Below are 17,108 nucleotides of genomic sequence, written 5' to 3'. Positions count from 1 at the left end.
TTATTCAGCATTGACCACATTTCGGGCATCATGTTGGGTAGATAAATAAATGTTAACAAATACCCATTATATGCCCAGCCCCGTAATAGATGTGGGAGTACAAAGATGACTAGAACATGGTCCCTACCCTTCAGACGCTCAAAATTGAGTATGGGGAGCACACATGAGAACAAATAATTATGGCAATGTGGTAACTGTGAAAAAGAAATATAAACTTCTGTATAGTCCAATACAAAAAGAGAAAACATATTCCCTTGTTTTGACATACAGCATTAGAACAGGCACTGTAGAAGACACAAGATAAATCAGACATAGATCCTGACCTGGGATGCTTATAGTCCAGTCGATGAGGTAGGACAAATGTAATTCTATAAAACAAGTAGAAAAGTGATATGCTTTAGAAAGTTCCAGAAAAAGTATTTTAGGTTTTTAAAGGAAAGCCTGCATATAGCAGACACTCAATATTGTTTTAAGGTGCAATCTACCTATTCAATCTTGAATGCCACTTTTTCCTTCTTTGATACCCTTTAATATAGTTTACTTTAAAAAATCTTTATTGAGTGCCTACTATATTGTGTGCCTGCTATACACTGAATATTTTTGATGAGGTCATGAGGGTAGGACCCTGGTCCACTGGGATTAGTGCCCTTATAAGAGGAGACCCTAAAGAGCTTGCAGCTCTCTCTCCCCTCTGGTGAGGAAAAAAAAAAAAGAAAATCACCTGAGGACACAGTGAGAAGGCAGCCGTCTGCAAGCCAGGAATAGAGCCCTCACCAGAAAGCTAACTGTCCAGAACCTTGATCTTGGACTTCCCACCTTACAGAACTGTAAGAAATAAATTTCTGTTAGTTAAGCCAACCAGTCTATGGTGTTTGATTATAGTAGTCCTAGTAGACTAACACAAGTTTTGGTACAGGGAATGAGGCCCCCAGCCCCCACAAATTGATGTCCTTCTCACCCCAAATTCATGTACAACACAATTCAGTCAAGTTTTTTGACACTTTATTATGAGGATTTCTTTCCTCCAATTTCCAATAACCTTTCCCTCATTTCCATCTGAGTTGTCACTGGAATGGCCTTTATCATCCATATTTCTACCAACATTCTGTTCATGACTATTCATGTATTTCTGTAAGGTGGAAGCTTTGTCTCCTGCTTGCCTCTTTTCTTTCTGAGCCCTCACCAGAATCATCTTTAATGTCCTTATACCAATCAACAGTTTCTTCACAGCAATCTCGGCTTTTTCTAGCATGGGCTTCAAAATTCTTCCAGCCTCTACCCATCACACAACTCCAAAGCCACATTCACATTTTTTGGTATTTGTTACAGCAGTACTCTATTCCTAGTACCAAAATGTATTGGTATTACTTAGGGTTCTCCAGAAAAACAGAACCAGAAATTTATATAGAAATTTATAAAAGGAACAGACTCATGCAATTATAGAGGCTGAGAAGTCCCATGATCTGCAGTCTACAACCAGAGACCCAAGAGACCTGATGGTGTAAATACCAGTGTGAAAGCTGGCAAGCTCAAGACCCGAAAAGAGCCAATGCTTCCGTTCAAGTCCAAAGGCAGGGAAAGATCAATGTCCCAGCTCAAAGTAGTCAGACAGTTGAAGTTCCCTCTTACACAAGGAAGGGTCAATCTTTTTGTTCTATTCAGGCCTTCAACTGATTATGGCCACTCACTTTAGGGAAGGCAATCTGCTTCACTCAGTAGAATTGATTCGAATGTTAATCTCATCAGAAAAACATACAAACAAAAAAACAAAACAAAAACAACAACCAACCCTCACAGACACACCCAGAATAATGTTTGACCAAATACCTGGGTTCCTCGTGGCCAAGTTGACACATAAAATCAACCATTATACTGAATACCTTCTAGGCTCTGGGAGTACAAAGTGAACAAAGTTTCTATCCTCATGGAGCTTATGTCCTATTGTGGGGTCACATAAATAAATAATTTCAAACACTGATAACTGCTAAGAATGTGGACCAAGGAAAAAGACAAAGTGTAAGAAAGGATGTGGGGGTAGGCAGAGACATTTATAGGAAGTAGAGTGAGTCTAAAAGTCTTTGAGCTCAAAAATGAAATTGGAGGGACTCTGGTGGCACAGTGGATAAGACTCTGCATTCCCAATGAAAGGCCTGGGTTTGATCCCTGGTCCGCAAACTAGATCCCACATGCATGCCTCAACTAAGAGTTCGCATGCCACAACTAAGGAGCCCGCCTGCCGCAACTGGCGTAACCAAATAAAGAAAGAAAGACCTGGCGTAACCAAATAAAGAAAGAAAGAAAAAAAGAATGAAATTGGAGTTATGCTTTGGGAAGAATAATCTAGTATCAAGGTGCAAAGTGACACATAGAAGAGAGGCACTACAGGTGGGGAAGCTAATACAGCATTCAGGAAAGATGAATGAAATGGAAAAAAGAGAGAAAAGAAGGGAAGAAACTATTTATTGAGCACCTACTATGTTTCAGACATGCTTTTAAGTGTTTTCACATATTTGAACTGGGACGTGGCAGGGGGCATGAAAAGGAAGAAAAATATTAAAAAGATATTACAAAGAATCATCAAGACTTCACAGCTGATTTTGTGTTTATGTATGTGTATATTGGTACATTTACTTGTACTTGGGTAGATAGAGTTGGAAAAAAGAAAGGTTCAAAAAGGTCTAAGGTTTCAAGTATGGGTAACCAGCAAGGTAATAGTGGTATTATGAGAAGAAAGGATTATACAAAGGAAGAGAATGAGGAGGGAGGACAATGTGTTATATATTTTTTAAATGAGGCATCCAGGCAAAGCTGCTGAATAAACAGTAGGAAATTACAGGGCTACAGGTGAAAAGATAAGTCATACCAGGAGATGTGAAGATAGAGATTATCTGCAGAGATATGGTACCTGAAACAATGAGATGTACTTTGGTTACAAATGAAGAGAATGAAGAGAAAGAAGAGGATATATTTTTATGGATTCTCCTACTTGAGGAAGATCTAGAGGTGCACTGTCCAATATGGTAGCCATTAGCCACATGAAGGGACTTAAATCAATTTAAATTAAAATGAAAAATTTAATTAGTCGTACTAGCTATATTTCAAGTGTCTACCATATTGAATATCAGAGTTATAAAACATTTCCAACATCACAGAAAGTTCTATTGGACAGTATGTACCTAGAGATTCATCAGAGGAGAAGAAAGGGGAGAATTTAGTCTCCTGAAAGCCATTCAAGTACAGAATGACCCATGGTATTAAGTGCTCCAATAAAAGCATATGAAAGCTAAAAACAAACAATAACTTGTGACTCTTAAAGCAGTTTCAGACTAGTAAAAAAGTTAGAAACTAGATTATAAGAGATTTTGGATGAAATTGGTGATAAATAGGTAGAGGTAACAAGTATAAACAATTCTTTCAAGTAACTTTTCAGTGAAGAAAAAGAGAAAGAATGTAAACCTAAGGAAGAACTGAAAGAGAATCAAGCTGTGTATGTATGTGCCTAAGATAAGCATGTTTGTGGACTCACTGGAAGGCTTGGCTACCAATCAACCAACCAGCTATCCACTAACTCTACCAATCAAAAAAGGCTTTGATGTAGCGATGACAATTGAGGGGATAGAATCATACAATTTTAAAGCTACGAGAAGCTTTAGGAATCATCTAATCTACTGGTCACATTATATAGAAAGCAGGTGCCCATTCACACCCATAGCTTAGTAGTAATAAAAGCTAGAATAAGAACTCAGGTGTTCTGCATCCTAGGCCATTAGATGTTCAGCCTCATTCAAATGCCTCCTGAGACACAGACCAGAAAAGTGAAGAAAGCTTATTCTATTGACTTCCATTAATCTAGCAAGAAAATATCTATGTTCACATATATAAAACTTCAACTTAAAAAAAAAGAGACAATTTTTTTACTTCTCGCCTTTAAAATTTAGAAAAACAGAACTAAGCCTTGAGTGTCTACTGTTTTGTAACAAACATTACACTAAAAAGACCTTAAATATCATCTAATTAAATCTTTAATATAACCTGTTTTCAGTATTCACAGCTTAGAAATTTATGCATCAGGTCAGTGAGGTCACAGAGGTAGTGACACTTTTACTCAGTTCTATACTATAATCAATTAGAAAATGGTGGAGAAAATGGGAGAAAAAAGATCAATAGACTAGGGAATGGAAATCAGATGTTTAACAAAGTATAAAAGTAACAAGGACAAATTCATATACATGCCAATCTTAAAAATAAAACCAAAGAAAACCAACCCTTTAGATAAATAATTGCTAATTAAACAAAATGTTTCAAGGAACTCTAACATTGCCTTTGGAGGGAACTGGGTGGCTGGGGAACAGGGTTTTAAGGACACTTTTCACAGTAACTTTTGAATTTTAACAATAACAATCTATTACCTTTTCCAATAAATAAAGTTTCTTTAAAAACTTTATATGTTTCAGTTCCTACCGGTAGTTTGTAATTACTAGCATTCTACAATTCCCTGAGGCTGCAGAAAAATTGAAATTTTTAGAAAGAAAAATCCTAACTCTGTTCTGAAAAGGCAAGGGAAAAATTACATTAAGAACAGCAGATTTGCCTTTGGGGGTTGGGAATCAGGAAGGGAGAGAAGTCATTGCCTGCAACAATCACTATTTGATCAAACCAATTCTATTGCTATTATTTTTAGCTCATCTTTTTAGCCTGTTGCTAAGGAACCCTACAGCCCGAAAGCAATTTACTCATAGGAACCCACATGAAGCAAGAGAAAAGCAATGACGCTGAAGCTTTCTAATTAAGCCATTAAGTCTATTTTAGTGCCGTTTAATAAATTATTTCTTCTCGATTTTTATGCACCGCTATAGTGATGTTGAAAATCCTGTTGTACCCAAAAGCAAAATCATTATTTGTAAATTTTCAATATGAGGGTCTGCAAATCAGTATATCTGAAATGGGGAGCCATAGTTCTGGATTCTGATTTTCTATTAATACTTGTCTTTTATTCTTGAAAATACTAAACAATTTCTTGTTTAGTATTTTCTACCAAGAATTCTAAGGGCTTCCCTGGTGGCGCAGTGGTTTAGAGTCCGCCTGCCAATGCAGGGGACACGGGCTCGTGCTCCGGTCCAGAAAGATACCACGTGCCGCGGAGCGGCTGGGCCCGTGAGCCATGGCCGCTGAGCCTGCGCATCCGGAGCCTGTGGTGCAGAACATGAGGAAAGGATTTGACAAAGCTATTAGATACATAAAAGCTATGAACTGACATTTCTACTTGAGATGTGGCAACAGGGCTGAGACATCTAGTGCAAAACGGCATGACAGTGTGAGGAACAGAGCACTGGCGAGGCCGCGGATGCTCCAGGGAGCGAGGTGTCAAGCGGAATCCGGTATGACACAAATACGTACAAGAAAGGTGGGAACTCTAGGTCTTCGCATTTCTACCCACTCAGTTCGAGAACCTCATAACAACACACAGGCGTCATCGCTTTCGTAATTGGCGCAGACGGTGAGTCGCAGGGACGCCGTTCAAGCCGTTTCAACTGGAGCCAACCTGTATCTGCCCGTTTCCACCGAGTCTGATTTGTGCCACCTTTTGTTGCCCCCAATAACCTCAAATTCGTCCAAACTAAAATCTGGCCATGGTAGAGCTAAGAAGATCGGTGATACAGCGAGCTATCTTCAGCTTTTGGCTCTTTCCTCCCATATTTTTAAAAGTCCTTCCAATCCGTTGGTTTCCGAGGACACGGGTACAGACAACGGAGCTAACACCGCCGGGCTCTAAGTAGCGTCAACGTGGCAGTAACGAGAAAACCAGGGGTCCAAATTCCACCAATAAACGAGGCAGCTCGGCCTACGCCCCGCCCACTACTCCTGCCAGCCAATAATCTTCAGAACTCTTCTGCTACTCCCGCCCATTCTTAGCGCAGTTACAGAGCCTCTTCCTCTGCTCCCCCGAGCACCAAAAACCCGCAGTATGTGCGCCCCTCTTCCGCTTCGCTATACCAGAGAGCCCTCTGCCCTTCTTTATTGAAGGCGTAGGGTACGGCATCGGCTACCACCCGAGGCCCAAAATCCCAGAAGCTACTCTCACAAACAGCAGCAGAACGAAAGAAAACAAAAAGGGCTGCCTGGGACTTTCACCACACGCCCAGTTTACCTTGACCCGGAAGTGATTCACCACTCCTCCTCCCTTCCCACTCCTCCCTCCCTGGTTGAGAAGGGAAAGACGACGGCCAGGTCTGGCCCGGCATGCCTTGGGCTTCCGGTGACCTCTGGCCTTTTTCTGTCGTCCGCTCTTGCTGCCTAGCGTGCTTGTTCGCTCAGTGCTTTCCGTCCTTCCCTCCCTCCCGTTTTTCTTCGCACGCTGCCTGGTGACTGTGGCGCCCGTGAACAGCAAGGAGGCGGTGGCAGAGGACCCTCGTCATGGCCGCTTCTAAGCCTGTGGAGGCGGCGGTGGTCGCAGCGGCTATTCCCGGCTCCGGGAGTGGGGTGGGCGGCGGCAGTGCGACTGCGGGCCCGGGCACCGGGGGCCTGCCGCGATGGCAGCTGGCGCTGGCGGTCGGGGCGCCCCTGCTGCTGGGCGCGGGTGCCATGTACCTGTGGAGCCGGCAGCGGCGGCGCCGGGAGACCGGGGGCCGAGGCGACGCCAGCGGCCTGAAGCGCAACAGTGAACGGAAGACCCCGGAGGGCAGGGCCAGTCCGGCCCCGGGCAGCGGACACCCCGAGGGCCCCGGTACTCACCTGGAAATGGTGAGAAGCAGCCCCGAGCCCTGGAGGTAGAACCCGGCAGGTGCAGCCTTTCCTTGACGAGTTGTGCTCGTCAGGGGGCTTCCCATCAGACGGAAGCTGCCAACAGGCAGCGCGTGGGTTTAGGGAAACTCAGTTCTGGCTGCCTTTATAGGGAATAGAGTAGCCCGAGGGCACAGGTTAGCAACATTCGTTAAGAGCTTCCTTTTGGTTTCAGAAAAATATTTGCTTTTCTTCTCAGTGACACAGCATTTATCCTTAGCGTTGTGGGTACGGGGACATTTGCAAATGTGATGATTGTATTTAACTAACTAATGAAGGAAGCCAAATTCCCTTAACTATCGGTACGTTGTGATGTGAATTGCCTTGGTCATGTCTAAGGCCTAGGACTTAATTAGTAATAATCTTTTAATAACAAGCGAATCCCCTTTTTTGAAGTATTTTAGGGTTGGGGATAGGTAAATACAGTGACTGTTGGTTGACAAGAGTAAAATGGTGTTCAGTGGCATTTATTTCATCTGTGGGCATGAGTTCTTAAACTTTTGGGGTAGAAGCATCTTAAATTCATTTTTAAATTTTACCTGGAAATTTACATGACCAAGCCTGACATACGGTTAAGCCAAGCGTCGGAGTGTCTGGTGAATTAACTGCTTTGTATGGCTTTGTTGAACTATTAAATCCTTCTGGTATCTGACAGCTGTGGGGGGAATTGGCCTGGCTGCATTTAACAATACTGGGGTGAGATGACGTGAGGTGGAGGATTTTATCTGAGTCTGAGATTGTACAGTGGCGGTTACGGAGTAAATCAGAGTTCACAGTAACCTTTGGTCAAAAAACTCCCAATTATATACATTTGCAAGTTATTTCCACATTATATTATTCAGACTGAAGACATGTTTTTACTAAGATAGTCAAATTAATTTTAAAGGAAGTTCTGATGTGGAAGCAAACTACCTTAGTTTAGTGCATCCTATATCTCTGGCGTTGTGCTAGGCCCTGAGAGAGCCAAATAGTCTTTCTAATGGGAGAGTAAGATACTGCTTTAAAAAGAAAATGCATGCAGTACAGGTATGCTGGAAGAACCCATGGATTGTGAGAACCAGGAGAAGTGTGCTTTATATCGGGCTCTCCAACATGGTTACCTTGAGAAAGTCATTTTATCTCTTCGATGTTAGTGTCATCCCTGTAGAATAAGAGAATTAAAATATTGGATCTCTTATATTTCTTCCAGCCCTAAAAATTGGTGATTCTGAGTGCTATTAATGAGAGTGGTAATCAAGGTGATTCTTTGAATTAGTCATCATTTGTCTTGTTGTTTTCATATTTATGAAATTCTCTGGTCATTTCCTATTTCATTTGCTTATTTTAATCACAGAAGAATAGTAGGTGAATGAAAAATACATAAAAGTTCTCTGTTCTATAATAATCACCAAAAATAAAGATAATTTCTATAAAAGAGACAAGGTTTTGATATTTCATTGCAGTTTCAAATACTACCCCACCTCACCTGTTTGGTATTTGATAGAATTCAGCAAACTGTCTTTCAGATTTTAGATTTCCTTAAATCCCATTTTCAGCTTTTCAGCATTGTCTAGGTCAACACTGATAATATTTAAATTTCATGGTGTATTGTAGTTTTATCAGAACATTTTTTTAAATTAACCTGACTGCCACTAAAAATTAGACTTTAACATTGAATTCTTTGTAACTTGAACTGCTTTAAAATGATTCCTTTTGACCCAAAATAAAGCTGAGCAGAACACTTGCATATACTGTCCTTGTGGAATTTGTGGGGTGGTACCTGTAGTCTTGCTTTGGGTTACTAGATGATCCTTTAGTAAAGCAACAGTAAGAATGTCTTTGCCATTTTTTTAATGGAAATTTGTATTTTAGCTGATGGTGACCAATAAATACTGAAAGACTTTTTTGTCTAGTTCTAGTTCTAGTTCTAGTTCTCAGTCTAGTTCTCAGAGTTATTATTAGACTACCTAAATATAACTGACCACAAATTGTAATTTATTATTATCTGTGGTTGGAGAAATTGCTTTATATTTGAATAGCACCTTTAAATTGTCAACCTCAGTGGGTTTTGTAAACAAGAAAGCATTTGTTTGAACTGATGGAAAAACTGGCAGAATCCTGATGCTCTGACTGTTCTTTCTCCACCTGAGCAATAGCTATAATTTTTAAGGCAATGAAGGAATGGACAAATATTGTCAGTTCAGGGTTCAATATCAGTGAATAAAGTGGAAAATCAGTGGTTATTGTCTGTTGGCTTATGTTTGCCTTAATGTAAAAATGAACTTATAAAATAACTGGGCTTCTGTCTATTGGGTTTGAGATATTCACGTGCAAGCAGGCTATATCAAATTATTTTTTTTTCTAGGATAGCATATACTTGTAAAGCAGAAGCAAAAATTCATATTTTTGTTTAATTAATGGGGATTTTAGGATTTCACCAGAGAGGCATCTAATCACAGTTGATAGTGTGTGAGATAGAGGTAAAGTATTAAATCATATTCTACTTCGGGCGATTATAAAATCTACCATGATGTGCCATTTTGCTTTAGTAATTTATTTTGAAAACTTGAGAATTACAGATTTTTCAAAGTTGGCAAGGTTCTTTGCCAGTCATCTAATCCACAGGACTTCTCAGTCTTTGGACCAGAGTTATCACAGGGGAGCATCATGCCCACATATACACCAAGCATGGTATCTGGTTGCACAAATGTCTTAGGTATTTCTTTTTTCAAGCAACCTGTGATTTTTTTTATTCTAATATATTTATTTATTTTTGGCTGCATTGGTTCTTAGTTGCTGCGCATGGGCTCTCAGTTGCAGCAAGCGGGGGCCACTCTTCGTTGCGGTGTGCGGGCTTCTCACTGCGGTGGCTTCTCTTTTTGCAGAGCACAGGTTCTAGGCACCTGGGCTTCAGTAGTTGTGGCACACAGGCTCAGTAGCTGTGGCTCATGGGCTCTAGAGTGCAAGCGCAGTAGTTGTGGCACATGGGCTTAATTGCTCCACGACATGTGGGATCTTCCCAGACTAGGGCTCAAACCCATGTCCCCTGAATTGGCAGGCAGATTCTTAACCACTGCACCACCAGGGAAGTCCCTGTGATTTTTTTTCTAATGTGCATGTATTTATTATTGACTTTATAGTAGTGTTTTATCCAATTGTTTTTAATTTGATGATTTTAAAAAGCAGTTATTCTAGTGTTCAAGTTTTTTCAATGTTACACAAGAGTTATCCCAACAGGAAATGTTTAGGAACCACTAAGTCAGTCCTTTAGAATAGGAAGGGAGAGATGTACCTAAACATTTTAATAAAGGGGTCAAAAACTGAGTAACCTGCTGTTATCAGTCATGGTTGAAATGAAATAGTTCTTCCCCCTCAATGATCTGTTTCTAATTTTTTTTTTTTAAAATCAGGGTCACTAGTGACATTCTTATATAATTAAGTCTAGAGAACACCTTTCAGTCTTTATCTTACTTGATGCTTTGCAATATTTCACATTGTCTTCTCTTAATTTCATAATTTTTCCTTTGGCTTCTGAGGCACTGTGTTGTCCTGATTTTCTTTGCTTTTTTTAAAACTTCCTGATACCTCTCTTTGCTGATTCCTCTCAGTCTCCTTTCCAGGCTCTTTTCTCTGCCTCTTTTGGTGACCTTCATTGTTCTGTCATAGGCATTCTTATATTCCATACCTTCACTGGATGCTTGCTTGCCCTCCAGAAGCTTCACTTAACACTTATATACTGATGGCCCCCTAATTTCTTGTTTATAGCCCAGACCTCTCAAAAGGCCCAGATTTAAAGGAAATCTTCACCTCATTACCTTACAAGTGTTTCACACCAGACTCCTGTTTCTCCTGAGACTATTCCTTATCATTTAATGTGTGTCATCTAACTAGTTTCCCAAGCCAGAAACTTGGATATCATCCCTAACTTTCTATTCTTTCCATGTTCTCCACATCCAATCTAGAAACATGTCGAGAAAATTCTACTTCTTTTTTTTTTTTTTTTTGCAGTACGTGGGCCTGTCACTGTTGTGGCCTCTCCTGTTGCGGAGCACGGGCTCCAGACGTGCAGACTCAGCGGCCATGGCTCACGGGCCCAGCTGCTCCATGGCATGTGGGATCCTCCCGGACCGGGGCATGAACCCGTGTCCCCTGCATCGGCAGGCGGACTCCCAACCACTGCACCACCAGGGAAGCCCAGAAAATTCTACTTCTTAAATATCTGACTACTCCTCCATTCCCACTGCTATTTCTTGAGTGAATAACTGATACTCTCATTAGTGTCTTCCTCCAATCCATTTTGTCAGTGCTAGAGTAAATCCTAACAGTCCCATGCTTAGAACTGTTAAGTGGTCTGTTCACTGCTCACCGAGGTAAAGTTCAAATTCATCATGATTTAAGACCCTCTGTCATCTTGATCCTGCTTACCTCTTGTCTTCATCTCTTGCCACTTGTTTCTTGCCTTTGGATGTTCTGTAACAATGCCCAATACCCCTACCTTCTCATCCTTCAAGTCACAACATGTAGGTAATTTCACCTTTTCTGAAACACTTCTACCTAAGCATACCGTTATGTGATTACATAACACTGAATTTTTCTCTTCCACAGCACTTACCACATGGTACTAGAGTCATTTATTCATGTCTTTCCTACTAAACTCTTGACTCTGTGAAGGCTGGGACTGGCTCTATCTTTCTCACCGTTTTTCAGAAACTGGCACATAGCAGGTGTTGAGTGAATTAACTGATGAAGCTTCATCATTTGACATTTTTAAAAAATTCCCACAAACGGAATACTTTTTCAAAATTTCCAGCTTTTCACTTGTATTCTACCAGTTTATCCTAGAAATTGGTTTAATAGTCGTAAACCTCATTTAGGCATTCTTTTTATAAATCATGTGATTTTTGTATGAACTACAACCATAATCCTTCAGAAGCAGCATTCTTTTTTTTAATATAAATTTATTTTATTTATTTTTGGCTGCGTTGGGTCTTCGTTGTGGTGCACGGGCTTCTCATTGCGGTGGCTTCTCTTGTTGCAGAGCACGGGCTCTAGGCATGCAAGCTTCAGTAGTTGCGGTGTGCGGGCTCAGTAGTTGTGGCTCTCGGACTGTAGAGCACAGGCTCAACAGTTGTGGTTCAAGGGCTTAGTTGCTCTGCGGCATGTGAGATCTTCCCGGACCAGGGCTTGAACCAGTGTCCCCTGCATTGGCAGGCGGATTCTAAACCACTGCGCCACCTGGGAAGCCCTGGAAGCAGCATTGTTACAAGTAGATTCTTCTTAGGTAAAGAGTTCTCTGTGTTACAATTTAGTAGGTGGGGTGGTTGTAGATTTTTAAATTTCAGGACATAATATGGGAAAGGACTTTTAATATCTTAGGTATCTTTTAGCCTAGATTTGATTCTTATAAAAGTAACAATTGGTCAATTAAATACTGAAAGATTGTTTCTCATGAGGTAAGTGTTCCAGAGTTGATTGCTACTTCTGTAAAGTTGGGATCCAAATTTTAAAATATTCCTTTGGAATTTGGTAAGTTTAAGGGAATAAAACCATTTAAGAGAAACATGGAACCACCTCATGTATATTTTAACCGGATGTAAATGTGTAATTATGGTGATAAGTAATATAGTAGTTCCCTCTTACCCGGTCTCAGCTTTCTGTAGTTTCGGTTATCCACAGTAAACGGTGGTCTGAAAATATTAAATGGAAAATTCCAGAAATAAACAACTCATAAATTTTAAATTGTGCACCACTCTGAGTAGCAATACACAGTCGCACTGCATCCTACCCTGGATGTGAATCATCCCTTTGTCCAGCATATCCTGCCCATTAGTCACTTTGTAGCTATCAGATTGACTCTTCTACTAGTAACCCTTATTTTACTTAATACCCAAAGCACAAGAGTAGTGATGCTGGCAATTCAGATACGCTAGAGAGAAGCCGTTAAACTGCTTCTTTTCAGTGAAAAGGTGAATGTGCTTGACTTAAAGGGAAAGGAAAAATAATCATATGGTGAGGTTGCTAAGATCTATGGTGAGAATAAATCTATTTCTGAACTGTGAAGAAGGAAAGAAATCTGTGCTAGTTTTGCTGTCACACTCAAACTGCAAAAGTTACAGCCACAGTGTGTGTTTAGTTAAGATGGAAAAGGCATTAAATTTGTACAATAATTTGAGAAAGAGACCACATTCACATAATTTTATTATAGTATATTGTTATAATTGTTCGATTTTATTATTAGTTATTGTTATGAATCTCTTATAGTGCCTAATGTATAAATTAAACTTTATCCTTGGTACTTATATATAGGAAAAAATGTATATATAGGTTTCAGTACTATTCACAATTTCAGGCATTCACTGGAGGTCTTCGAATGTATCCCCTATAGATAAAGGGGAGATTACTGTACCTATTTTATTTCCTTACACATGGATTAATGTACCTGATTCTAGCTCATTTCCTTTTAGTGACTATATGTGTGTGATCATCAGAGTAATATTTTATAAATACTCGCTAAGAATTTACATTGATTCCTTATTACCAAATTCATGTCATTGAAAGCCGTCTGTAACATAGTCATATTACCATCGCAGGACTTGTTTTAGAGCTCCCTTTCTGGTCTCCTGAATTTCTTCTGTGTCTGTGTGTTGAATAACCCTTTTGGCGTTGTTTTTCCTCCGTGGAGTATTTTCCTGACTGTCGTTTGTTAGTCATTTTCGTTCCAGAGCAGATTGTTCTAAGTAACCTTCACTGAAGTAGCCTTGACTGATGATTCAAACCCTGATTGTTTTCTTACTTTGTATTCTAATAAATTTATGGGGATTGTATCAATACTTTGTTGCTTTGGTGTTTAAATGTAACTTGTTTTCCATAGTAGATTTGCTTCTGCAGGAGGTGGAGGGCAGGTTCCTATGTTTTGTCTCTTTGACAAGTTTCAGCAGTGTTTGTAGTAGAGAAAGAAGACATAGTATTTACTATGTTTCTCATTGTTTCCTTTTAGATTTATTACTTATTTGTTCCTAATCCTTATGTTTTACCCACATAGTTTGTATGTAAGTATGTGTATATATGCTACTCTTTGAACTAAAAATTTTCTAGTTATTAGCTACACAAGTTTCTAGTCACCTAATGTACATTTTCTTAATGTGAATTGGGGTTTCAGTGTTTGATCAGCAGTAGTTCTTTTGAGAGGCTGCCAGTTCACTTGTTTGTATCCTGCACTGTCTCTAGAGTTCCTTCAGGATAAAGACTATCCTGATGATCGTTGTACAGTGGAGTCACATCAAATGTGCTTTTAACTAAAATGAAATCAGTTACACTTGCTTGGCAAAAAGAAAAAGACCTAATTATGCTGATGATTCTCTTTGTCCTTTTGCTCTGGGGTCAATAGTGAGCAAGATATAATACCTGAACTGTTTCCTTTGTTTCAGTTCCAGAGTGTGAGTCTGGATGTGATTCTGATGATATTCATTTTTCATAAAGTGTGGATGACAATCCATGCAGTATAGAAGTAAAGTTTAGGCAATGTGGAGTCAGATTGCTTGTTTGAATCTTGCCTTGGGCAAGCTTCTTGATCTCTCTGGGCTTCAGTTGCTTTATGTGTAAAATGCGGATAATAATAGCACCTAACTTGCATTTACAGTGTGTTACTCTTCTGAAGAATTTTCAAGAGTAATTTTGACAATTGATTTTTGCTTCATGCATTAATGTCAGGATTCTATACAAGTTTCAGCTCCACATATTTTTTGAATTCACTTAGCAGAATCACATGGAGTCATGGAGTTGACTCTGCTGGACAGTTATTCATTATGAAGAGATGAAACTTATTCAAATCCTGGATGGAAAAAAAGCTAAGTTATCTAATAGATTGTTTTAAATAATACTTTGATTGTGTGACATACTAGGCAGAAGTGAATGTCTTTTCTTTTTTAAAATTTGTCTGTATTCTTACCAGTATTCACAAAGTTTCAATTTATGCCTGTGGAAATTGAGTACATAGTACCTGATCTTTTCAGTACCTAATCTTTTCAAACTGTTTTCTTTGAGGAAGAGATTAGTACTTTCTGAATCCACCAAAGTTACCTGTGGGAAGCTGGAGTGGCAGGAGTGGAGTAATGGGAGTTTGGAGGCTTATGTATAGGCAATAGCAGTGGGAAGTTACTGGAAAGTTTTAAGCAGGAAATGATATGGTCCAGCTTACTTAAGAAGATCTTTCAGATCAATCAAACTAATTTGTTGTAAGAAAAGTAAGAGAAAGATGCATTTTCACAGAATTTTAATGTAAAATATTGTGGAATGTTCGGAACCTTAAAAAGGTACCAAAACCAAGAGTGATTTCCAGTAACATAATGTCTTGATAGTCTTTTAAATCTCCTTAGTAGCTTTTAGATATGAAAATAGACCACATGAAAAGATAATAGCATTTCAGGGTGTTCCCATTACATTCTAGAGCTGTATGTCTTCATTTCTCATTTATGAAATATGCTTTCAAAATTGTCTTTGGGCTTATTTTCCAACTTCAACCTTTAATTCCAAAAGTTCTTATTATAACTTGAGAAGGTAGACTGAGTGGGGGAGAAAGTGACTGAAAAGCAGTGCAAAGGATTCCTGAGAGTTGGAAATAAAACCCCTTATATTGGGCTTCCCTGGTGGCGCAGTAGTTGAGAGTCCGCCTGCCGATGCAGGGGACACGGGTTCATGCCCCAGTCCGGGAAGATCCCACATGCCACGGAGCGGCTAGGCCCGTGAGCCATGGCCGCTGAGCCTGGGTGCTCCGCAACGGGAGAGGCCGCAACAGTGAGAGGCCTGCGTACCGCAAAAAAAAAAAATCCCTTATATTATAAAGAATTGGTAGTTATATATTTTCTAATTTAAACTTTTTCCTCCAGTGCATTTATTTTGATTTCTACCTGGTATTGGCCTCAAAGCTTGTGAAAATAATGTCTAATTCCTGACACAGCAGAATGCTGGTGTTGATTGATAAGCTGGCATTGTGCTAAGTAGCTTTTTGTCCTAAATTTTACCAGTGGGCCAAAATAATCAGCTTTTCTGTACTGTCCCTGTTGTAATGCCATTCTTTCTCTGCATTTTTGTTAATGAAGGGAAGCAGTTGGACAGAAAGTAATGTGGTGGTGGGGGCGGGGTGCAATGAGCAGAAGGTGATAGGGAGGTTAACTGAGATATTGTTCTCCCCAAACATGGTTTGGTAGCGCTCTGCAGTGACAGTGGGAGAAAATTTGCCATTTGGTGATTTGCCTATGTAATTTGATCCTTTTTCACTCAATGTCATAGCATCTTTTCTTTTTTTCCAGTACAGTAAGGAAAGGAAATTAAGCAGGTTCTGATTTAGGCCTTAGGTGATAATGAATTTATAATAATTTTTTAAATTTTATTTATTTTATTTATTTATTTTTGGCTGCGTTGGGTCTTCGTTGCTGCACACGGGCTTTCTCTAGTTGCAGCAAGCGGGGTCTATTCTTTGCTGCGGTGCATGGGCTTCTCATTGCAGTGGCTTCTCTTGTTACAGAGCATGGGCTCTAGGTGTGTGGGCTCAGTAGTTGTGGCACGCGGGCTCAATAGTTGTGGCTCGCGGGCTCTAGAGCACAGGCTCAGTAGTTGTGGCGCATGGGCTTAGGTGCTCCACGGCGTGTGAGATCTTCCCGGACCAGGGCTCGAACCCATGTCTCCTACATTGGCAGGTGGATTCTTAACCACTGTGCCACCAGGGAAGCCCCTAGGAATTTATAATACTTTTTAAAGGGAATCTATTGTAAAACTTGACTGAATGGAGGGAAATGGGTAATTGAAAGATTCTCTTGGTTGGTTTTAGGTTGATTTAGACCTTGCTGAATAAAAATTGAAAGTATCCATCTTTCTAAGGAGAGGAAGCCTTGTATACCTATCCAGTTTTCTCTCTGTTCTTTTAACTTGTCTGCCTTTACCATGACTGCTTCTCCTTGTAGTCTGTGTGACATCCTGTAGCCTTAAACTTCCAGTAGACAGGAAAGAGTTCATTGCCTGTTTGTGTTAATGAAACAAGGTCATTACTCTGTCCAAAGAACGTTCTTTTTATTTAATCTGAAAATCTTTAGTAAAAATACTAAATAGATTTTCAATATGTTTGTAGCCGAACATACTTCTCACAGGCATTTGATACATTATTTTCTCTATCAGCAGTCCCTAGCTTATTAGATTGTGTATTAGCTATGTTCTCAATGACTTAGAAACATTGTAAACTTTTTACAAGAAATTGAAATAACGTTTTTCTTGTTTTTGTATTTAACATCAAAAGTAATTGTTTCACTATTTTGAAGTTTTATTAGGCATACAAAGGTTTGTGGTAATGATGTTTT

The 17,108-nt window shown here is 39.8% G+C and overlaps 2 protein-coding genes across 9 annotated transcripts in view; one reads left to right on the top strand and one right to left on the bottom strand.

The window, feature by feature from the left end:
* The window catches only part of LNP1 (leukemia NUP98 fusion partner 1), a 37,585-nt gene extending 31,479 nt beyond the window's left edge, over positions 1-6,106 (bottom strand). The window contains exons 1-2 of the mRNA XM_060010548.1: positions 5,398-6,106; positions 722-825 (exon numbers count right to left, since the gene is read on the bottom strand). The gene's annotated coding sequence lies outside the window, so the exon portion shown is untranslated. The remainder of the gene's footprint in view (positions 1-721; positions 826-5,397) is intronic.
* Positions 6,107-6,271: 165 nt separating this feature from the next.
* TOMM70 (translocase of outer mitochondrial membrane 70) overlaps positions 6,272-17,108 on the top strand; it is a 54,635-nt gene continuing 43,798 nt past the window's right edge. For all 8 annotated transcript variants that reach the window (XR_009519240.1, XR_009519241.1, XR_009519236.1 and 5 more), the window contains exon 1: positions 6,272-6,741. Coding sequence is in view for 1 of the 8 variants with exons in the window: in XM_060010545.1 (XP_059866528.1) it covers positions 6,415-6,741 (327 nt within the window). In the remaining 7 variants the exon portion in view is untranslated. The remainder of the gene's footprint in view (positions 6,742-17,108) is intronic.

Source organism: Delphinus delphis, chromosome 4, assembly GCF_949987515.2.
Source record: "Delphinus delphis chromosome 4, mDelDel1.2, whole genome shotgun sequence".
Lineage (NCBI taxonomy): Eukaryota > Metazoa > Chordata > Mammalia > Artiodactyla > Delphinidae > Delphinus > Delphinus delphis.
Note: the sequence above shows the minus strand (reverse complement) of the source record. Positions and strands in the feature narration are given on the sequence as shown.